At 34.1% G+C, this 26,002-nt stretch overlaps 1 protein-coding gene across 1 annotated transcript in view; it reads right to left on the bottom strand.

Annotated features, from left to right (window-relative positions):
- LOC145663614 (putative N-acetylated-alpha-linked acidic dipeptidase) overlaps positions 1-26,002 on the bottom strand; it is a 111,811-nt gene that overhangs the window by 59,661 nt on the left and 26,148 nt on the right. Inside the window, exons 6-7 of the mRNA XM_081729723.1 lie at positions 11,347-11,527; positions 5,375-5,465 (exon numbers count right to left, since the gene is read on the bottom strand). Of these exons, the coding sequence (XP_081585849.1) occupies positions 5,375-5,465; positions 11,347-11,527 (272 nt within the window). The remainder of the gene's footprint in view (positions 1-5,374; positions 5,466-11,346; positions 11,528-26,002) is intronic.

Raw genomic sequence — 26,002 nt, 5'->3', positions numbered from 1 at the left:
TGAAAATTTCCAGGAGTGAAAGTTAAAGTTCAATATCTCATGAACAATTCATATTTCTTTTATGTTGGGAACCAAAACCATAACTACTGTATGTAGTTCATTGTTTTATAATTTAGTGTTTACAAAAATCCTTTAAAAAAATACCTATTCACAGAAGTGAAAGGTACTTATCTGTACTAGTTCTTGGCATCCAAGCAGTCCATTTACTGTAATACTAGCTTAATATACCCATTCTTCGCATGGGGGCTGTATTTGGAAGTCAACATCTGTGGAAGTATCACCATTCATTTCAGCGACCGCGAAAACTATGGATTTGACACTAGTATCAATCAATATGGGCTATTTGTACATGTCTCGGTATTCCTCACCCGCTGACACCCGGCCCGCGTACAGTGGTAGCTGAATTTGCAAGTCATCGCTGATGGAAGTGTCACCATTGATCTCAGCGACCGTGAAAACTATGGATTTGACACTAATGTCGATCAATTTGGATTACTTTTACTACATGTCTCGGTAAACGCGCCCCTGAGACCCCCCTGGTTACAATTTTGACAAAAACGCTTTGCCTTAGACTGGGACCTGGACCAAGGTATCCGTGACCAAAATTTGGTAACTCTCGGTCAACTTGTCTGGTCCTCAGGTCGGTCCCAGTAAACGTCCCCTCCGAGACCCCCCTGGTTCGAAATTTAAAAATAAACGCTTCGTCTTGATCTGGGGCCTGGACCAAGGTACCCGTGACCAAATTTTGGGAACTCTCGGTCCACTCGTCTGATCCCCAGGTCCCAGACACAAACAGACAGACAAACTCACAAACAAACTCTTTATTTTATTTATATTAGATAAGATATACTATGTAAAATAGTCTCGTATCACAATATGTGATGTACAACAAATGTTTCATTATATATTATCCGTAGCTCTTGATATGCTGCAACATATTAAAGCCTCAAAATAGTTGGGCAAGCGAATAATCCAGAAGTTACGTAACCCTATTGCGTTCATGGGAACAAAAACAATAATTATAACTATGCTAAATTACTATAGACTATCAACTGCTCATTCAGAGAATTTATGAAGTTCACTTTATCGCAATAGTTTTATACAAACTAGATTTAAACTACGGATAATAGTTTTATACAAACTAGATAATCAATTATTATTATTATCATTATATTTGCAGTACAACCAAATACAACAACATTAACTATTAGTTCTAATTAACTGAATTGAGCTGAAAATTAAATCTTGATCTTTAAAGATTAATTATTAATTTTATGCGTTCTGTACCTTTCTGAAGGAATAAAAGCTGGAATTGGTTTCAAGGCTGTTTCTGAGTGAATACTTTCTTCAAAATAATATTAAAAATTATAGAAAAATTTTCGAGACATTCGAGTCGAGTCGAGATTTTTAAGAGCCGTCTCGACTCGACTCGTGTCTCGACTCGAAAATTCGAGTCGAGAAATACGTTTGTCTCGACTCGTCTCGAATTTTACAAAGTGTGTCTCGACTCGAATCTCGACTCGAATTCGAGTCGAGTCGAGTCGAGATTCGAGACATGTCTCGACTCGAGCGCATCCCTAAAGATGTCACACTACAAGTAAATGGACCCATATTTTTCTTTTCGTATTCCTATACTACCACACGACCACAAAATTTCAAATCCACACACACACACAACAGTAGCAACTTTAATTGCCGAGATGAGTGACCAGTGGCGAAGCGTAATCCCACAAGTAGGGTAGGTCCGATAAACTAATAACACAAATAACAGTAATGTATCATACAATGTTTAAAATTGTAATCAGAATTCTATTTTCCTTATCGAGTTAAACAAAAAACTGCCAAATCTATTTTTATTATTATTATTATTATTATTATTATTATTATTATTATTATTATTATTATTATTATTATTATTATTATTATTATTATTATTATTATTATTATTATTATTATTATTAAACAAATATTTACATGAGCCAAACACGTAATATGTATCAATGGAATATTGCTATTTAGCTCCACTACAAATATTTTGAAGTGCAGTTCATTTTTTCTTCTGTCTGGAATTTGCAGGGGGAATGAAGGAATTTCCTCCTCACTTGCTGTTTTCATTTTCATTTCCTGCATATTTGAAAATTGATGGAGAGAAAAAGAAAGTACATTCTTACTGTTAGCTGTCAAATTTCTTGGATAAGCGTTTGTTATTTGCATCTCCCACTTTAAATTAAGTACAATACTTCATTTAAGTAATGCATCACGCAATAATGACTTCACTAGAAATGTTAATGCTCAGAAGGAACTTCATTTGAATCAACGTAAGATATTTTATATTGTATTCTACGCAGTGGCATATTTAAGGGGGTGGCTTCCGGGCTTAAGAACTCACCGAAATTTTGATTGTTTTAAATATATTGCAGAATTTTCACATTTCCAAGAATAAAGTCAGGAAAGCTTCTCCAGCAACAAGCAAAGTCCCCCAAAACAAAATCGTAAATACCCCACTGATTCTATGTAATTTTAAAACTCAACTAAAATTACACACAAATATTATTTTATTCTGTACGGTAGTGTTTGGTAAATTTATACATATGTTTAATGTATCAGACTTGTATGCTACAAGCTATTTTGGAACAGGCCACATATAGGTAAAAACAACTACTCTGAATAACTCCTGGTATATACTCCTAAATTAAAAAGTTATAATTCTACCAGAAACTTTTTACTATACGTCAAGGAAATTATATTATAAGATATTAGCATTGAAAGATATCTTCAACGTTAAAATTAAACTCCCAGAGGCGAACCTTCACACCTTCCCAAGAACGTGTGCAGCACTCACTAAGCAGCATAGACCGTAAGCCTGTCTAGTGAGCTGGTGAGGCTCAGACGGAAGGGCCTCCAAGTGTTTCCAACCTACTATTTTTTTTACCGAAAAAACAACATGTTGAAGTATTGACTTTATTTGTAAGAAACCAAAGATAAAGAAAATAAACGGTAGAAAACAGGGTAGGTTCGGCCTCAGAGCCTCATAGTACCCTTCGCCACTGTGAGTGACGTAGAAATGTTGTTGTAGGTGACTTGACATTGTTATTTATATCTTCTTCCAAAAAGCTGACATTCATGCATCATTGCCGGGAGAATGAATCACTCACCCTTTTGTTATTCTTCTTTCAAGTGACCTTCGAAAATATTCTAAACCTACAACAATGAACCATTTAAAAATTTTGAGTCTATTTATATTAGAAACTTGAAATTCCATTTATAAGGAAACTTGCTGGACGTTAAAATTATCAATTTAGTCGTTCTTTTAAATATGCACTTGTATGCAATAATGACATAAACATGCATTAACCTGCGAAATATGCAAATATATGCACTATAAAACTCTCCTATTTCGCCCCAAAACAGCTGAAACGAATTTCTGTTTAAAGAGCATACCAATATCACATCAGGAACAAAACATGCAAATATGCAAAAATCCGAAATCTAGTGATAAGACAGTGTTACAACTAGAGGAAAGAAACGTGCTTGAGAGGGTTGACTGGATCATCCTACTCTATTTTACTTCACAACAACAAATTTCCAGTAGATTTTCCGAACAAAACACCTCCTAGAGTATGACGTCATTACTTAATACTTTGACCCCCCTTATCCTCAAAAACACAAAACGCGCTTTGTTCTGTGTTATGGTATACTAAAGGACTAACTTTTCCCAAAATTTCAGATTTTTTTTTAAATCCAGACCCATTGGAGATATTGGTCAGTGAAACATGCTAAATTGACATAATTCACCAACTTTACGATTTTTTTCGAGGCCTTTGGGAGCAGCTACAGATCTGTAAATTTTTGTGCATTAACTTATGACCCCGGACTACATGCACACACAAATTTAGACCTCTACGTCAGTTGTTTCCTCTTCCCAAACATGTCCAATGTCCAGATATGTTGCTACTGTAGACCCTGATTTCACCCCCTTCAAGTAGTTTTAGGCAAAAATGTTGAGAAATCAAGTTTTAGCTCTGCACTAGTTGGAGACGTCCAGCAATTTTCAATTTGGTAGAACAAATACATGCTGAGATATTCAATACAACGTAAAATGCCTAAAAAAAAAAAAAAAAAAAACTCAAAATAGCGGCAGCCGCTGCGTCGCCATGGGATGTAAAAACATAATTAATTGTGGTTTTGAAGTACCGTCATATAGGATAAACATTCATGAAAAAATTAGATTTTTTAAAAAGGTCGAGCGGCGAATTTTTTTTTTTCGATCACTTTGTATGGATTGACCCAGTACACATTAGCAAGAATGACAACTGAAACGGTTAGATGATAGAGATGTTATGTTACATTTTTGAAATGTTGCATTCTGACATTTCATGCATGTGTTATACGTTAATTATGGTACATTACAGTTTATTTAGTGAATCCTCGTCTGGGTGTAGGTATTTAGAAAGGATGAAAGCGATATGCTAACGGACAAAGTTGTGAAAGTTAATTTTCCGTCATATTCAATTTGTTTCATAACACCTTTATCCTCTAAGCGCTTCAATTATGTAAAATCATAGTTTTATAGCTTCGAGTTAAGGAGATCATATCAAGAGAAATTCGAATTATAGAGGCAAATTTTCATTTGTAGACGTTCGCAGATACGAAATTTCGAGTTACCAAGGTTTTTAAATATGATTATGAAACCCTTGAAGCTCGAGTTCCGACTTATAGAGGTTTAATTTAACATTGAGTGTTATGGGGAGTTTAAGGGAATGCAAAAGAAATTGAGGTTCGAGCTATCGAAGTCAAACTGTATATCCCCAGTTTCAGACGAAATATTATTTTGCGATACTTTATGAGAACAAATGGATAGTTACCATAAAACAATTGCAAAATGTACACTTCCACACATCGAAACAAGCATATCTTACCAACATACTTAGTAGGCAGGTTAATGGTCGCCATGGTTGATAATTGGTAATTGCAAAAGTGAAGTAGAAAAATATGTTGGCCCAACCAACCGTTGGATGGTTTATGCCAACCAACAATTACTTTAGCAATCGAATTGGTTGGGCATGTACTCAGGGAAGCATCCTATTATATGTATATACAATGTAGGACCAACGTTGGCAGTTGACTAGCTCACCGCTTACCACTGTTAGGCCTATCGTCTGTGGAACAATCATCCACAAAATTGAAACGTTAATACAGCTGTGTGCTGAAGAAGTTTATACCAAAGAAAATATCTAAAGCAAAGAAAGGTATATTTTTCTGAATTAGTTATTCAACAATGTATACTATATACTGCCTATGTATTCATCAATTTGATTTCAGTTTTATTTCAACATATTTGTACTAAATAAGAACGATTTTTTAAAATCCTTACTTGAGAATATGATAAGCATCTCCATATCCTATTGGCTGGACAGGTATTCTAGGAATATCTGCTTTTTCATTTCTTAATCTGTAAGCGTCACCTGAAGTAAATATAATTATTGTATTAAACAAAGTATTGATCTCTAATATGAATAATGGCATAACGAAATATAATGTTTATTCTTGTAGAGAGCCGTCATTTTAGAGACAGTATGAGAAAATGCTATACTTCAGAGCTCTGGCAAATTTGTTAAATACTGGTTTTCGGACAAGTAGATACTGTTTTATGCATCACATTGAAATTATAGAGATCGTCTCACAAAAATAAATAGACCTATAGTAAACCACTAAATTAAAAGAAAACAATACTTTTTATGAAAGGGTTTTAACTGACAACTGGCAAAATCAGAAAAGAAATTATAGTTATTCTAACAAGAAATATTGCCCAACTATAAAATGGGGTTTAAAAAATATTGTAATGGATCTCTTGAAACTGATCTCTCTTGATTTTAGCTATACCTGCTAATAGCATTAATGCTCAGTTGCGTCAACCAAGGATTAAAATGTGGATAGGGTTAATCCTACAGCTTTAATCATCGAAGTGAGGATAATAAGTTGCACCAACACTGTTCATTGCGACAAATGATCGGATTAAGATAAATCGTCGGAAACGGGAGATTAATTCTGTTCATCGTTGTTGTAGAATTGCTTGCAGGAGATTATATAAATTTGGATGCTTATGAGGTTATGTGGATATAAATGATATATATGATGTTACTGTGGAAATCTTAATTGTTCTTAAAGTAAAAAAAGAGGTATATTTGTGCCAATAATCTGTCATTAATTATTGTGTGACTAACTTTTCTTTTTAATAGTTGAAAACTGGTTGTCGATTCGGTTGCTTGGTTGAAAACTAGCTACAGCTGCAAAGGGAATGTCATCAACATATTACAGTAGAATCGTTGTAAAATGGTGACCACCACCAGAAAAATCAAACGCTGCCCAAGCTATTTGGTTACTTGGGTGTGTGAATTTGAAGTAATTCAAGCGGTTTCAGCACATGTCTTAAGTCTCGGAATTTCTATGCGAAATAATATCTTATAAGTCAAACAAATATGTCACATGAGTCAACACAAGTTTGAACTGAAATGTTACTTATTTATTTATTTTTTGTCTTATCTTGAAGTCTGCAATAGGTCTGGGGATAAAGGATGCTGATTACCTACGGCATCTTGTGTTTTTATCTCATTGATTTACATGGGCAATTATTTTCTTTTATATTTTCTTAGAAATAAACTTTTATTTTACTGATTTCTTCTTCACGTTTATTTAAATGTCATTTGTTTCGTAAAAATTAAATTTTGGTACTTATAATTTTAAGATTTAATAATTAATTTTCATTTAATTAATATTAATGGTATACAATATAAATTTATTTTGAACCCCACGTGAAGGAGTTTAGTTTGTATGGCGTGATTATTTTCTCAATATTGGAACAGGAAGTAGAAGTAGATCTCTACCGCTTCCACTTTTAGTAGAGAGAGAAATATGTACTTTGGACGCTTTGTACCTAAATAATTTCAGAAAACCACTCCTTTCGGTATCTTATTACCGTTTTTCTTACTTTATTGCTCTCAACGTTAAAAGCAGAAATAGTTTATTTCTACCATTTACGATGGACGAATCATCTCTATCAACGAACTTAGTTCCTCACTTTTGATCATGTACATCCTGGGAAGAAAAAAAATATGGTAATTCATCAAGTAGTTCTTGGGATCTTTTGTCCCCCGAACGGACGGACGGACACGTGGATATACAGGGTAAAAATATGAAGGAGTTTGGACAGACAGGGTAAATATAAAAAGGAGTTTGGACAGACAGGATAAATATATAAAGGAGTATGGACAGATAGAAGGGCAGAGAGTTTCGACAGACACATAGACACTTGGACAGAGAGGGTAAATATATAAAGGAGTTTCGACGAACACATTTACAGACAGGATAAATATATAAAGGAGTTTGGACAGTGTAAATATAAAGGAGTTTGGACGGACACATGGACTGGACAGACAGGGTAAATATATAAAGGAGTTTGAACAGACACATGGATAGATAGGGTAAATATATAAAGAAGTGTGGACGGACACATGGACAGGCAAGGTAAATATATGGAGTTTGGGCAGACAGGGTGAAGATATGAAGGAGTTTGGACAGACAGGGTAAATATATAAAGGAGTATGGACAGATAGATGGACAGAGAGTTTGGACAGACACATAGACACTTGGACAGAGAGGGTAAATACATAAAGGAGTTTCGATGGACACATTCACAGACAGGAGCTCCCTCGTGGCTAAGCGGTTAGCGTACGCGCCTTTGGCGTGGGAGACCCGGGTTCGATTCCCGGCGGGAGCTCATGTGGTTCGGATTCCACGTTAATCAGTAGGTCCACGTCTCATATAGCCTCGCTGCTGAACGGGACGCTAAACTAAAATCCACTCCACATTCACAGACAGGGTAAATATATAAAGGTGTTTGGACGGGGACAGACAGGATAGATATATAAAAGAGTTTGGACAAACACATGGACAGACAGGATAAATATATAAAGGTGTTTGGACAGATACATGGACAGACACATGAACAGACAGGAAAATATATAAAAGATTTCAGACGGACATGTGAACAGCAGGGTTGTTTTGTTTAAAACAAAATGTTTAAAACAAATGATTAAAACTTGTTTTAAACAATTGATTTTGTTTAAAACAAAATTTGTATACGTTTTAAACATTTTGTTTTAAACACGTGTATTTTTAAGGCTTGTTTTAAACATGTTTATTTTTATTACGAGGAACATGAGATTTACGGGAATAAAAAAGGACATTTGGAGCAAATTTATTAAAGTAATTCAAACTCCATCAGATAATAAAACGACCGTACGAGCTCGTTGCAAAACGTGTAAGAAATAAATGGATGGTTTAGTTCAAAGAATGAAGAATCATTATGAAAAATGCAATGCTGTGAAAAAACTGGAAACCCAAACAGATGATAAAAGTGTTGATCCGAAAATTGCTTCTGATGATTCTAACGTCAGTGATGTGGTTGAGATGCAACTGAGAATTTTAGGTAAGAATTAATTTTGTATCAACAATATAATTTTCATTATATTGTAAAAATTTTATTTCGTTCCTATTCCCCACTTCAGTTCTAAATTTTCTTATAAACTTTACGCCTTGGCGTAGCTTGTATGAAGGAACCAGGCGAGAAAGCGCAAGGTATTGCAGTCACCCGCGTAACTAACCATTAAAGCGTGATACTTATTGTAACATCAGTGCCGAACGTCAATGTCTGGGACAATTTGATTTCAATTTATTCGTCTGTCTGTATGTATGCACCACGCTACAGGGCAAAATTTTTAGGGTAGAGGCACGAGACGTCGGAATTTGCTGTATAGATTTTGACTGCGATCCGACTTAAAATTTAAAAATTAGTGGTTCGGATCTCACTTTAAACAAACAGCCTGTCTCATATAGCCTTGCTACTGATGCAAGACTGTAATCAATCAAACCAAACAAACTAATTTTATGCGTTTCGAACAAACTTAGTTTGCAGGATAAATTTGGCTACAACTCAGTTTTTATAAAATATTTTTAGATATGGAGCGTTCAGAGTACAAGGGATCCAAGTCCATTTTCAGAAAGGTTCACTTTTGCTCAGCAAGCATAGTATTTTCGTAGGCAAGAGTACGAAATAAATGAAACAAAAAACACGTGAAAGTGTGTGGGCTAGAGTTTCATAGGATAGCCGCTAGGCAAGGGCGTTAATGGAATGGGGGAGGAGGGCTAATTTCCCCTCCTTGCTTATAAATTTAAGATATTAACATTATAGTGTGAACGCTGCAGCGTGGGAATAATTAGCAAGTCAAGTTCAGAAAGCCATAGTCAATGATGCATAATAACGTTAAATAAATACACCGACGGAAAATGTCATATTTTCACAACCACGAATCCGAGATGAAAGAAAGAAAAACTACATAACAAGATGTAATCTAGAATTTTATATGATTGCCGCTAGAGAGGACCGTTCGTTTAGAGGTCATCCGCTCCCTACCCTAAATTTCAGATTTTGGGGACAGTAACGCAGATTTAGACACCTTTTGCTGAGCAAAGTCCCATGAAGTCCTTACTTCGAATAAATACGGATTTTGATCAGTTATAATCCATTTCCATTGGCTGTAAGGAGTTATGTATATTTTGTATAATCTGCTCTCTTGTATACTTTTTGACCCAAGGATTCTAAAGGTGGTTCTACTTTCGAGTTTCGGACCTGCTTAAAATCCTGGAAATTGTGCCTAAGCAACTTTCCAATTTTAATCATCTGTATGTTCTCTATAATTATTCGCTGTAAGGACCTCAAGCTTGTTTTGTTGGACTTTACTTATCAAAAGATTTCTAAAACTTTCTTGCTGCCCCCAAAATCTGAAATTCAGGGTGGGGATGGGGAGGTTGCCCTCCTGTCTCACTGATCCCCCTGTCTAGTGGTTGCATATGAAACTATCATACGGTCTTTTACGTGGTTTTAGTTGCATTTGTTTTGGACTTTTGACTGCGAAGACATTACGTTTTGAAATAGAATTCATTTGCTGAGCAAAACTGAACTTTATTGAAAATGGATTTGGATCCATTGTGCTCTGAACGCCCCAAATATTACCTTTCTTCAATAAATTATTGACTGAAAAAACAACCAATTGCATAGGCTTGCAGAAAATATTCTAAAGTTAGCATAACATGAAGTGTGCTTCAAACATTACTTTTCGAAAATTTATTATTTTAAAGTAGTTTTATTAGCATCAGTGTTCTGAAATAGTAATCAAATTTTGCAACAAAAATCTCACCCGCCTCCACGAAACGCGAGCTTAGCCCCTAAAGGCAGAAAACTTTCAGAAGCGGTAATTCCGAAATGACTTGCTTTAGGGCTAAAATAACCGCACAACCGTATTTCTGGTAAAATTCTATAGCCTTAAAACATGTAACATGATTCACTTTGCATTTGAAATTTCGAATACCAAGCAAAGGTGTCTGCCACGATGCTTGATAGCACCATCTGATGTGTCAGACCACTTTCAAGTTTCATCATTCTCCCTTAATCCGTTCTCTACGCCCAAGGGTGGTGAGGACTTTTGTTTCACCATGTATATTGATAGATTGTGTGAAATCTCTATAGTAGGTAGATTTTAAAATCTATCAGAAAAGCTTATTACAATCAAGAAAGTACTTACGAGAGTTACTAGCAAGAGGGTGTAATAAAAGGGGGTTGTGATATGAAATAGGTTGAGAATTACTAATCTATACTGAAATATTCTGTACCCAACACAATGCAGTCTTAGCGAGGATAAAATAAATAAAAAGATAGGTTGCAAGAGCAAAAAAGTCTTAAGAAATACGTTATTACACGATTTTGAAATGTGTTTAAAATCATGTTTTAAACTGTTCAAAATATGTTTTTTTCTCGTGTTTGTTTTAAAACAAGTTTAAAACATTTTGAACACCTTTTTCATGTTTTAAACACGTTTTTTTTTAACTATTTTTTCCAACTCTGGTGGACAGACATGTAAATATATAAAGGAGTTCGGACAGACACATGGACAGACAGGATAACCATAAAAAGCAGTTTGGTCGGACATATGGAAAAACATGGAAATATATATAAAGTAGTTTTGATTAGTAAACCAAATTCCTTGAAATAAAAAAAAAAAAGAGAGAGAGAGATATTTAAGTAGAGTTGAAGAAGGCCAAGTCAGTGAAATCACATCTCATTAAAATTTCAGTTCATTTTCAAGAAAACAGAAAATAATAATTTCCTATATAGATCAAATGGGATAAAAATACGTATAGTGAAAATACTCAACACCGTTAAGTGTGATGGAACTTGATTATAAGATCAAGAGCGGAGTAGATATACAAGTCTTGAATGTTTTAACTTACTGTTTGAAGGATATTTTGGTGTTAGTGGATCTCCGTCAAAAATAAGGGCTCCCATTTGAACTCCACTTGGAGGCATGAAAATGCCGTGAGGATAAATTTGGTCTGTATAATTAAGAACAAAATCACGTGGATCGGAATACATGACAACCCCAGCCGCACCTCGTTTTTCGGCTCCTCGTACCTGCAATAAAATATAATATAGCAATAATAAGATTACTTGTTTAATGTCCCACGAGTATTCACCAAGCCTGAGGGAAACGATGATGATGTAAATGAACGAAATGGTTAAAAGAAGAAAGTGGGAGGAAACTGGCAAACCCCGAGAAAACCCATGCACATGGTATTTGTCCATCATAAATTCTACTTAGCGCGAACCAGGGACTTCATGCATCAGAGATGAGCACTCTACCAGCGAGTTACCGCGGCCTAATAATAATAATAATAATAATAATAATAATAATAATAATAATAATAATAATAATAATAATAATAATAAGCAAATTTTATAATTAATAACTAAGCAAATTCTTGCATATGAAGATTGCAAACTAGGGAGAAATGTATAGAGATCATTTTCGTCTGAATAGGTTAGCATTTATCAACCAAGGACCATTTTTATTAGAATGTTTTACCCACCATGGGCGGAGTTATGGGGGGCATTACCCCCCACTTTTTGACAAAAAATAAAAAATGCCACCTATAAGATGGGTGGCCATAGAAATACCTCCGAGACCGATCAAAAGGTCTGCCCCCTCCCCCACAGCAGACAATTCCTAGCTCCGCCTATGTTACTCACTACCTTACGTTTGTCCCCTTCGAGAGAAACTTTGTATAGCCCTATATACAGGATGGGGTCGCGGTGGGTAAGTGGTAGAGCGTTTATGTCTGATGTGTGGAGTTCCTGGTTCAATGCCAGATCGTGTCAAATGGATTTCTTCCTGGATAAACACTGTCTGCTCCTCATTTCTCAATTTCGTTTATTATAATTATGACCACCTCCTTTTACCTTGGTGCATAAACGAGGGACATTAAATTAATATCTACTGTAACGTTTTCAGTACGTACTATCAGTATACTTATGTTTTATTTAAAAAAAAAAGTATTGAATTCCCTTAATTTTAATTTTCTATTATTACAAGAAAAATATATATATTTAAAAATAATTTGAAGGTTTAGATAATATTTGATAACAATAATACACCATCATGAGCTATTGGAATTTGTGTGATCTTTATATGTTATAAATTGCATAATCTATACCTGTTTAAGGTTCTGAACTATAGTGTCTGTTGTTACGCAACAAACTTGGTAGTTAAAACATAAAAGTTAATGAAAACCTGGTTTTGAATTCTTGAAATCGAGTGCTATTCTTATTTATTTTGAACTTGATACACATCAACATAGTAATAGCATAGAATATACAACTAACAATACATATATTAAAGCCCAATGTGTAAGTAATAACAAAAACTTTGTTATTTTCTGACTTTTGCTAAAAACAATAAAATAAACTCTTCTTTCCTTGCGATTAACACACACATTTTTTAGTAAATTTATCATAGCGTTAGAATACTAAAGTAACATTTTCATGTGACATTTGTAATTATTTGTGAGTACCGTATTTGTTTAAATTCAATCCTATAATTATAATTTATGTTCGAAATCAAAATGTACGATTTGTTAATGTTTGTTCTGCAAGATGAAGTTAACGATACGTTGTTCCAAAATAAGTGTAAAGATCATATAGTGATAACATGAAAATACTAATAAAATAGGATTGAGCAAAATTAACTGCACAATGACGTATACATACTTTATTCAAACACTAAATGTCATGGACAATTTCGCCTTGAAATGTAACTTTCTGGCTGCATCATTTTCAATAGCTACTATGGCCAATGAATTAAGTCTTTCCTGGGCCATACGTCTTTATCAGCTTTAACTTACTAAATTGTCAATGGGACAGGCATTCTTACATAAATACAAAAAATATATAAAATAATTTTTAAAAAGTAGATGTTTGTTGGACACGAAAACGATTTATGTTACTGGCATTGTAATAGTTGCCAGTGACGCAGCCAGGATTTTGATTCAGGGACACCGGAAAAGGGTGTCTGGGAATCCTCCCCCCCCTCCGAGTACATGAAATGCGGCAGTACTCTTCAAAACTTTTTGTAAAACTTAAGCCTTAAAATTGCATTGTAATGCCTTTTTAAAAATACTGTTTTCAGTTTAAACCAATATAGGATAGCTTAAATTTGAATTTTATTAAAATTTCTTTTTCCATTTTAGTCGGGGGAACCCTTGAGCCTCCAACCATGGCTACATCCCTGATAGTTAATAAACATAGTTGTTGTATGAAGTTAGTACAGAATTGAAGAACTGAAAAGATATTTATTCTGCTATTGATTGGAAAGTACGTGCGAAGTTGTATTTGTGATGATAACTGATTATTATCAAGTGGTGTCATAAGCTAATAATTGTAATATTGCAGTTATTTGAGTATTTCTGGGCTGAATAGAAATAAAGAAGGGACCGAGGTGGCTCAGTGGTAGAGCGTTCACCTCTGGTGCTTGGGTCCCGGGTTCGATCCCAGCCCCTGCCAACTGAACTTTGTGGTGGGCAAACACCGTGTGCGTGGGCTTTCTAGAGGTTCTCCCGTTTCCTTCCACTTTCTTCATTCCACCATTTCATTCATTACTCACCGTCTTCTTTAGCATAATCGTGGGACGTAAAACCCAAAAATTTAATTTTATTCCATTTTTATAGAAATAAAGAAATGTTATTGAATTCTACTGAAGTTTTTTCAGTTGGTACCAAACTGTCTTACGGATAAGAAGTAAGTAGCAGACCTCAGTCAGTTTTCTAAGATAAAAACTCTTCTCACAAAGGGCTGGAGAGAGCAAGGGCGCCGATCTCAGCCCAAAGCTCATGTGGGCCCCCGCATTATATTTATGAATATACAATATTTGACATAATTTGAATGCAGTTTGTCTTAAAAATCCTCATATATGCCTTCTGCATCTGAATGCCCCCCCCCCCCCTTAATTTACAGAGAAATCGGCGCCCTTGGAAGAGAGTTCCAGTTGAATAAGACGATGTTTTACATTAGCGGTAATTTTACTTAGCCGTGGCCTGATCATTATTAAAATATCTGAATTAACATTAAAAAAAAAAAACATTTGCCAACATAATCTAAATTCCTTGAATTTTGTTTATTTGTCGTTTCAGCGCGCCCCGCTCTGAACACACAAAGCCGATCATGCTTTTTTGCCATATATCATTAACCTTAACTATATTCACTTCACCCTTATGGTAACAACTCCCCCCCTTCCGAATTACTCTACGTTTTTTCAACAATTATTTTGAGTGGTGCGCCAAAAGTAAACCTGCACGCCGACGCTTTTGTTTAAAAATAATTTGGTCTTAGTATGAAAAGCTTCGTCTATCAACGCTGGATCGATCATACTACGGTTTTGATTGTGATATTCCAGAAACAAAAATAAAATAAAATAAAATAAAATAAAATAAATAAAAAAAAAATAAATAAAAAAATAAAAAATAAAAAAAATAACTATTGGGAATTAATAGAAACAGAACTCCAAGTTGTTGTGTATTCCGATATGTTCAGCAAGGAGTTAATTGAACGTACCAGAAAGAACATGGGACTGTTCAGAGACAAATTCTTCATTCAAATACAATTGAAAGAGAACAAAGATTTGTGTAATATATTTGAGAATTTTTTCCTGCGTTCGATATGATACTACTATAATTCTTACATCTCTCTGGGTTCGATTTCTTATCCATCGGTAACATGATCATCTTCAAGATGTCTTTTGTCCACTTTCCTGCAAAGTTGGAATAATTTATTGCGAATGGTTAATTTTCTCTACAATTACGATTAGTTCGATATTTTTACTTGAACAGTAATAACAGTCCAAATGTTTTGATCCAGAACTAGTATCTAACAAGCAGATGGCTTTAAAATCTTGAGTTATGTACTTCATTTGATCGCCGAAATCTATATATTTTATATATTAACCCTATATATACATACCAGTTAACAAGCCTTATTCTTTTGCCTATAAAACAGACTGGGTAGATGACAACTGGATTTCATAATGTATGATCTAGACGGCGATAAAGTAACAAACTCAATGTATGACTTTTACCCCATATAGGGGGGCAAAAGTCCTTCAGTTAATGGGTAAAGGGACGCATACACAAAAGAGAAATTTACGTTGATAAACTTTTTATTTCACAGTTATATAGTTTGTATTAAATATAAATTGTGTTTGTGTTTGAGTAAATAATTTGAGGAAATATACATACATATATATATATACATATATATATATATATATATATATATATATATATATATATATATATATATATATATATATATATATATATATATAAATTGTAAAATATAAATAATTATTTTTTTCTTTTCAATTCATATTATATGCTTCAGAGATTTAAGCGAATATATATATATATATATATATATATATATATATATATATATATATATATATATATATATATTGTCACAATGTTATTATTTAATTTCATACGTAGATTGATACATTCGTGTATATGTTGATTGCATGTTCATATTAACTTACGTCTTATTCTGGAATAGGTGTAATATTTTTTTATATATTTATTTCTTTTCTTTTCTTCATGCAATGTTAATATTTCAGGCGCAAAATTTTGTATTTATTTACCACTAAAGTAAGTAATTATTTTTTTAAAGTAAATTTTAATGAAACTAACTCAACTTCCAATTAAAGTAACTCTGCGTTACTGATTGAAACCAGATTATGTGTCTGTTATATGTACATTCTGAAAATCACATATTTTCCTTTATTTTTACCCTAAAAATTCTTTAAAAAATCTGGTAGCCTTAGAATGAGTTTAATTCTATGTAGGTATATTTAAAAAAAAAAAAAAACTAATATTTACGGTTGTTAATGATCTTCTATATAAAATGTTATTATCTGATGAAATATTTTCAGTCTATGTAAATTCTTGACTGTAACAATTTCTCAGTATAGTTTTATAAAAGAATTTGGCTAGCTGGGGGCTCCGCCCCCAGCCTCCCGATCTTGCTATGTCTACGGCCTCGTGCCTCTTAAACCTACAATTTTACGGAATTTCAAGTTTCCTTTCCTATTTTAACTATCTAAAAGATAATATTTTATATCCCAAGAAAACGCCCATTTAAATAACGTGGAAATCTCTTCATTCACCTTTCAGACCCCCTTAAAAACTAAAAATATTCATTTTGGCAATTTTATGTCGGTTAGTCTCGAAAAGCTACAATCATGTTAAATTTAATTATTTTAGCCCTACAGGAATTGCCCAATAATTTGGAGGTGTAAAAGGTGTCCCCGTAAATAACATGGAGACTTTTCTGTTCCCCATAAAACCACTCTAAAGTTAGACATTTTTATTTTTAGTTATTTACTTAGGTAACGCTAACAAAAACGTACAAGCGTACTGAATTATATGTTTGTATTCTAATTCTAAGTACCTAAAACATGAGATTATAGATCTAAAAAGGTCCATTTAAATAACATGGGGAATTTTTTCATGTCCCTTTCAAGCCTCATAAAAATTAAAAATATTCAATTTTTGCAATTTTCCTGTGGGTTAGTCCCGGAAAGCTACAATGATACCATATTTCAACTTTCCAACAACCGGAAGTACCCCTTTATTTTATGTCAGTTTATGTAGTTTTATAGGTAGTTAGGATTTTGTTTTCAAAATGAGCCAGTAACAGAACAATATCAGAACTTACATTGCAACTAGCGACGAATCCTCGCAATGTGAATTACTTGATAGGAAAGAGACTGATTAAATCCATAAAGAACGCAGAAGAATCTGGGTAAAAGTAAATTCGTGGAATAGAGAAATTCAAGACTTAATAATCTGGATTACAGAAATGGTTAACCTAGCTAAAGAAATTACTACTATTATTATTATTATTATTATTATTATTATTATTATTATTATTATTAATAATAATAATAATAATAATAATAATAATAATAATAATAATAATAATAATAATAATAATGTCTTGGAGCAGGCAGAACCACCGAATACTCCAAACGGCTTAAAATAAATAAATAAATGAAAGAAAAGAGTTTAAACGAAAAAGTGATTAAATACGAACAAAATTCAAAGAAACTAATTAAGGAAATGATTTCTTTAGCCTTTGGGCGATTCTCTGGCAAGTGGTCCATTGTCAGTAAATTTTCAAAATTAATTTGAAACTATGATGTTTATATTTTTCTATTAAGAAATAGTGTAACTTTACACTGACGAGGAAGGTCCATAAACCGTGAGAGTTGAATTTTGATGAAAATTAGTGACAAGATTCAGTTCGAGTTGCTAAGTAACGTAGTAATAGTCACTCGATGCGCAAATGCTTCGTTGAGCTGCTACACCGACGCCATCTTGAAATCCTGTAGGCATTGTCCAATAATACCCTTTTGGCACAAAAATGAAAAAGCTTTTGATATATCTGAGTTCAGTATTGTAAACTAAGGTAGATCATCTATATGTGAGAGTACTTCCAGTGCATGACCGCTATCTTGAAAGGCGCCATATTGAATCGTCGTCAAATATGATAAATGGCAAGAGGGTCATGTGGGGTATCAAATAGCACTGGAATTTACTCCTGAATTCATTTCCGTAACCAACGTTTAGATATCTGTTTTTACTTCAGAGTTAAGAGCTCTCTCGCTCACAGGAACATGCAAAAACTGAGCAAGTAAAATTTGTGATATGAAATGTGGTCGTGCAAACACTTGCATGATTTTAACTAATGCAATAGTAGTTATTTGATCTACAATAGCCACTATACCAATCAGATCTTGAGACTAGTGAGATATATCGTTAATTAAATTGAAATGCCTGTAGTGAAAATGGAATAGCAGCACTGTAACAAATTATACCTATTTCAAAATCGCTATATATATGAGTCTGTGTGTGTTGCGATTATGCATAACATTTAAATGCTGTAATATAAGTTAGGTGGAACGGCACATATGATTTTAAAGAATCTATCTTGAAGTTATTAGAAAATTAATAGAAAAAAATATTAGAAAAATAATATAAACTATTGCACATAAGCAAATATTAACCTACTAAACTTCTGCTCTTCAATTCTGATGATGGAGATCCAAAACGTAGTGATTAGCACACAGCATCATGAAGCAGTGCAAACGCTTAACAAATGCACTTTCGTCACAATCTTCATGACCACAGACACTATTTTCTACTAGTCTTCAGAACATTTGTAAATGAACCAACTATTGCTCCTGTTACGTACTCACATTTCTGCCATGCATATGCAAGCATGTTCTTTAGGACTGGCGGACAAAATTGATGATACACAACAGAATGCATTTTCTTTATGAAAATTCTGCCATATAACTTGTACACCGAACAAGTGAACACCTGCTACAATCAGTTATTTATCACAGTTTTGATATGAAAACTAGTCTTGCCCTTATTATAAGCCAGTGTTTTATCGTTAAAGGTGGAAAGATGCAGATATTTAATTATTTTATATTGAAGGGAAAAGGAAGAAAGAGGCTTGTTTTATGGATTGCAACTTGGAATTGAATCTTGTAATAATCTTTACTGCCACATATTCTTAGCAGTTGTGCATGCATTTTCTTATCACTAATAGCAGAACAAACACAAGAAAAGTGAATTCTAAGTTTCCAGGTGTATCTTCTAAGAATTGGCTGTGAACTGATAATTTAAATCTCCTTCATTGTTCAATGTGGCAACAATAAATCGATTGTATTTAGAGAAACTGTCAATAAATACATTAAAGTATTTTAACTTCGTAATATACACGGTAAATTATAGGTCGTCAAATATGAGTATTGGAAAGGAACGCAATATTCTGCAACAATGATGGTCTTTGCGTAAGGTTTCTAGATTGGAGAATAAAACTTAACGCACTATAATGGACCACGTAACATTGCCTAAAAGAGATTTTTGGTTTGATACAATTCAACGTCCCACACGTCACCTACTCTAAAGGAGACGTGGGCCTACTGATTATAGTGGAATCCGAACCATTTTGGTCGTTCAACTAATATGTACCAGTTTATATATTTTTTCTAATATATATCCGAACAATTCCTTTGGTATTCTCTGCTTGTCAGTACTATTAGGCATGTGTTTCATCGACCAACAGTCTATTCCATCACACTTTGAAATAGGTATAACTTGTAGCATGTTGATATTCCATTTTTCACTACAGAAATTTCAATTTAATTAACGATTTCTCTTACTAGTCTCAAGATCTGATTGGTATAGTGGCTATTGTACTGCATTAACTACTGCATTAGTTAAAATCATGCAAGTGCTCACACGACCGTGTTTCATGACACAAGTTTAACTCGCATAGTTTTATATGTTCCTGTGGGTAAGAGGGCTCTTAACTCTGAAGTGAAAACAGATATCTAAATTTTGGTTACGGAAATGAATTCAGGAGTAAATTCCAGTGCTACTTGATACCCCACATGACCCCCTTGCCATTTATCATATTTGACAGCGATTCAATATGGCGTCTTTCAAGATAGCGGTCATGCACTGGACGTACTCTCGCATATAGATGATCTACCTTAGTTTACAATACTGAAGTCAGATATATCAAAGGCTTTTTTATTTTTGTGCTAAAAGGGTATTATTGGACATTGCCTACAGGATTTCAAGATGGCGTCGGTGTAGCAGCTCAACGAAGCATTTGCGCATCGAGTGACTATTATTACGTTACTTAGCAACTCGAAGTGAATCTTGTCACAAATTTTCATCAAAATTCAACTCTCACGGTTTATGGACCTTCCTCGTGAGACATTTAAAATCTTTTTGTAAAATATATTTACTAGGTTTTGACCACATCAACTTCATCTGTTCTACACCATGCTTAATGCTGTTCACATATCCCAATTTTCAAATAATTTTCAAACTAAATTCTAAATAACACACAATAACACACTGAGCAAGGCTATGTGATAATATGTAAAAAACGGTATCACGTAACAGTTCTAAATTCTAAATCTGTAATTATATGAACAATATGAACAATAGCAAAAAATATGAAGTGGACCTTTGGCAAAAATTTGACAATTTTGTTTTAATTAATGTTTTATTCTGGTAGGCAAAAATCGTAGTTTTCTCATGTCACGTTTTGTTGCCCCGTGCGTAACGGAAAACGTATGTTTCGTTTTTGCTTTGTAATTGTAGAAGATAAAGTATTGAAACTTTTGCTCCAAAGTAGAATTATTACACTAGTTAACAAATTTGAACTTTTTGTTTATTACATGAAAAAAATCACCTGATCTTAAAGGAACTTTTTGCGCTGAATTCGAATATGCACTCGGTTTCTCTCCCATCACGTACAGTTTTCCCGTAACAGAGGGATTTTTGGGAAATTCCCTCAAAAATTTCCCTTTTTCAGATATTTTATTCCCCTAGCTCCTGTCCCCTTACATATAGTAACATAGAAATTAAACCTAAGTATACCTTGATTTATATTTAATAAACCCTAAAAGTTTCGCAAAAATCGCTTTGTTCTTTCTAGAGAAATAAATATATTTGTATGTATACTGTGTGCACTGTTTATTGCACCTGATAGTAATGCTTTCAGATCTCCTGAGTTGGGGTAAAAACGATTTGCTTTATTACTACAAACACAGACATAAAAATGAATATTTACAATAGTCAACAACACACTTGTATTGCTCTCTGTAAATTAGAAACGTGTATAAAAATAGAATATACTTCCAACGTATATTTTTTTTAAACGTACAGTATATGTATATCTTAATACATATATATACAATTCTCCAAGTTTTTTCGTTTTGTTCATGAAATGGTTATCAATATTTGTTATCAAATGTAACAGAATGCAAAAGAAAGAAAGAAGCTGATGACAAACATTATGAAGTGAAGGAATGGGAACCTAGAGTGAATTACGTACCTGGAGAATGCAACGTCAAATACGCTCCTTTGGTAGATCCTAATAAGATATTACTACCGCCACTTCATATCAAGTTAGGACTTATGAAAAACTTTGTCAAAGCCATGGACACATCTGGTGAAGGTTTCAAGTATTTGCGAGATAAGTTCCCTAACCTGAGTGATGCTAAGATTTCAGCGGGAGTGTTTATTGGTCCCCAAATTAGGAAATTAATGCTTGATGATAGCTTTGACAGCAAGTTAAACAGTGCTGAGCTAGCTGCCTGGACAGCATTTAAGTGTGTTGTGCGCAACTTTCTGGGCAATAACAAAGCTGAGAGTTACACAGAAATCGTACAGGACATGATACAGAAATACAAAGAGTTGGGTTGTAGGATGTCTTTAAAAATCCACTTTTTGCACTCCCACCTCAGCTTCTTTCCTGCTAACCTAGGTGCTCTCAGCGACGAACAGGGGGAAAGATTCCACCAAGATATAATGGCAATGGAGAAAAGGTACCAGGGACGATGGGATCCTTCAATGATGGGGGACTATTGTTGGGGTCTTGTTAGAGAATGCAACATTTCTTACAAAAGAAGGAAGTAGTGTACGTTTTTGTAACCCAATGGAAGTTTCATATATTGTGATAGTTTTGATTGTCTTTTCATGACCTTTTGGTACATTTGTATTATTGTTTATTGTAAATTGTCACACTTGTAAATTATATTGTATTATATTTTATATATGTGTTTGTGGTAATAAAGCAAAACGTTTTACCTCAACTTAAGAGATCTGAAAGCATTACTATAAGGTGCAATAAACAGTACACACAGTATACATACAAACATATTTATTTCTCTACAAAGAATAAAGCGATTATTACGAAACTTGGAGGGTTTGTTAAATATGAATCAAAGTATACTTAGGTATAATTTCTATGTTAGTATATGCAAGGGGACAAGATCTTGGGGTGTAAAATAAACGAAAAGGGAAATTTTTGAGGGATTTTCCCGAAAATCCCTCTGTTACGGGAAAATCGTACGTGATGGAGAAAAACCGAGTGCATATTCAAATTCAGCGCAAAAAGTTCCTTTAAGAACAGGTATTTCCTTTCATGTAACAAAACCTTTGTTAACTAGTATTATTAGCCTGTTAGTGGTACTTTTGTTTTTATCCTCATTTATTTCATAAGGTATAGAAATGTTGTCCCATGCGTAACGTTACACACGGGGCATTTACAGATTTATGCAAGGAAGTGACAAAATTAAGTTATTAAGATTTAAATACCTATTTATTGTTATTGGAGTTAAACAATGAACAATAAACTTTTATATTAACTCAAAGAAACATGAATTTGCTGAGAGAAGCTAAACCAAACATAACTACCAAAAACGTTTACGTTAAGTCACATAGAAACATTTCCTACGAGCCTTAAAAACAAATTATCATGATCACACTTTTTTTCTTTTCATTAGAAAGGTAGGTATCTAAGTTGGTTTGACAGTCTTGTATGGGGCAAATGGATTCGCTTCAGAGCTCTTTAGTTCTTTACGAAAACGGCTATTGGTTCTGGAACTCTATAGTATATTCTTTCACCTTTTATCAGCAAATTAGATACTTGAAGTGTATTTAAAACTTGATCGAATGAGACATAAGATCTGTTCTTTTCATCAAAACAAAATTTTGTACAACTGTTGTCCATGCATTTCAGATTTGTTACTCTATAATGTCCCCATCTTCTTCTACATCACTTTCAGACACACATACCTACCGATATTTAATCCTATTTCTGGAAGAACCACAACCAAATTTCCCTAGGATAAATACACCTGCTCTAACATTGTCCACTCTGAGCTCGAGGATTGAAATATCATTATTAACATCGTCTTCAAAGTTGTATTCTGAATAAATGTCATTCTCATCACTTGATGAATACATCATTCTGTACATTGGCACTCTTTTTGTTTTACTTGAACCAATCCAACTTGAATTATCTTGTTCTTCTTCACATTTTAGTGTGTTTTCCTCTTCTAAATAGTCAACAAGGAAACAATGCGGAATGAGTTTCGCAAAAGGAACGTGAGAGGGAAAGAGTTAATCTTTTAACTTGCCTATAACGCTACATCCTCACTTTATTTTTCAGGCGCGGTGGCTCAGTGGTAGAGCGTTCACCTCTGGTGCTTGGGGTCCCGGGTTCGATCCCAGCCTCCGCCAAGTGAACTTTGTGGTGGACAAACACCGTGCTCGTGGGTTTTCTCGGGGTTCTCCCGTTTCCTCCCACTTTCTTCATTCCACCATTTCACTCATCTCTCATAATCACCGTCTCCTTTAGCCTAACCGGCATAACCGTGGGACGTAAAACTTAAAGATTTCATTTTTTTCCATTTTTTTATTTTTCAGTCTCACCTTATTCCTATGTTTAAGTCTAAATTTTCTAGTCCTTTCAGCGCCACTCATTGCTTTTGTTGATCGATTCAGTTCATCACTGACAATATTACTTCGAACAGAGTTACTTGCCTGTGAATCCATATTACTTACTTAAAAAAACTCACACTAAAGCTAATCTTCACTGTGAATTAACAATCAATAATTCTGTTACCAAAAAACAACTGTTTCCCTTCAATTCCCTTTCCCGCATTTTACGTGACAATGGCAGCGTTGAAAAGACTCAACGTTTCGTAGATAACACAGAGGATCTCGCAGCTCAACAGTTGCACAACATTATGTGGTTTGAATGCCACCAATCAGCGCTGAGACAAATTACCCCAAAGACATGGTAATAACACTAAGCGAGTTGCCTAGCAAAGTTTGACTTTGATACTTTGAACTGTAATTTAATTCATTTAAATTAAATTATGGATGCAAATTTTTTATGCTTGTTAATGTCCAAATGTTAATCTTAAAATATCAATCTCTTTAGTAAGGATATTGCATAATAACAGTCCTAGAAGAATCAAACAATTGCATGATTACTTTTCTGTCCCGTGCGTAACGATGAGTCGAAAAAGAAAACATAATGTGAAGCTATTTAAATTATATTTTCCAATTTAAAAATATAATGCACAGTAAGGAGAATGTATTTTATGTAGAACATAAATGATGGCATATGAAATGAAAATGCTGTCATAAATTGCAGAGAATATCCAATGAAATTGAGGTTGTCAAATGAGCTTTTTGTCTGAGTCCCGTGCGTAACGCTTAATTTTGGCTTATAACTCAAATTTGCAATTGTTTTGAGCGTTTCATTTTATTTAACTATGCACTAATAATTTCTCCCCTAATTTTGACATACTTTTTATTTTATTTGAAAATACATTTGTGTTTAAAAAAGCAGTTTTTGTGTACAAATGTCCCGTGCGTAACGCTGAGAATCACCCCTTTAAATATGCCTTATGAAAGCGAGAATAACTTTAATACATGAGCAATTAACCTTGGATAATACACTTCCACAAGCTTCACTGAATACTGCGTAGTGAACATGTTACCTTGGAAAACAGACATAGTTACACTTTGAGACCGACATTCGTGGTGTGATCAATAAATACGGTGAATAATTTTATTAGAAATAAAGTAATAAGTTAACATGGAATATGATTTAATCGCCTTCAAAGTAGTGTCCTTGGCTAGCAACGCACTTATTCCAACGTTGAATCCATGACTGGAAGGATTCTTTTGGAACGGAGTCCAGCTGCTATGTCGTGGCCCTCTCAATATCAGGAATGTTGTCAAAACGTTTTCCTTCCAGCACGGTTTTAATTTTTGGGAAGATCAGAAGTCGCATGGTGCTATATCTGGAGAGCACAGCAAATGTGGACAGACAGGAATTTTTTTTTGGCCAAAACCTCGTAAATCAAAAGCAAGGTGTTGCACGGCCCATTGTTCTGGTAAAGAAGGAAACCATGACCCATACGAGATATTTAGCTCTTCGAAAGCTCTCGAATAGTCATTCGCCTGTTTGAACAAATCATTTATGTCACTTTTTGCATATTTTTTCTTCTTGTTATTGACGTCGAAGGACATCTCGATCGTTGCTCATTTTAAATTGACTCCTTGACATTTTTAAAGTGCTCATACCACTTGTAAACAGCCTGCAATGCAACTGCTTCATCGCCATACACTGATTTTGACATTCATGACCTTTTTTGGCACTTTTTGCAGCTTAGAACAAATTTAATGTTTGCGCACGACAGACACTTTTTTTTAACACGTCCTCACTTTTCTGCCTCTGGAAGCCAACTAACATGTCACAGCACGTTCAAACTGGACACTGACTGTACCAAAGGTTTAGACTACCGGCCTTATTACTAGTTGAAATGGATACAACATCGTAGATGGCACTACATTCACCATACTTTTTGACCACAGGTCCCTACACAGTGCGTAAGTCTGTTATGTGGTACATAAAATTAAAGCAACAAATTGTCCACATTATTGCGGAGGCGTGCTTAGTTCTCACAGACAAAGATAGAACAAACACACTTAGAAGAAAGGCAAAAATGACGTGGACAAGTTAGCAAGTATGATTTTGGTGTTTTGTTACTTACATGCTAATTTTATATTAGTTTGTATTTAAGAGGTGACTTTTCAATGGCCGACGATATTTTCCAGATACCACTAATTGCTGCAAGTTTGATATATTTTCGTTGTTTAAAGTTAGTTT

The sequence above is a fragment of the Thermobia domestica genome, chromosome 11, assembly GCF_964235325.1.
Source record: "Thermobia domestica chromosome 11, izTheDome1.hap1.1, whole genome shotgun sequence".
NCBI classification, from domain to species: Eukaryota; Metazoa; Arthropoda; class Insecta; order Zygentoma; family Lepismatidae; genus Thermobia; species Thermobia domestica.
This window is presented reverse-complemented; position numbering and strand designations above follow the sequence as displayed.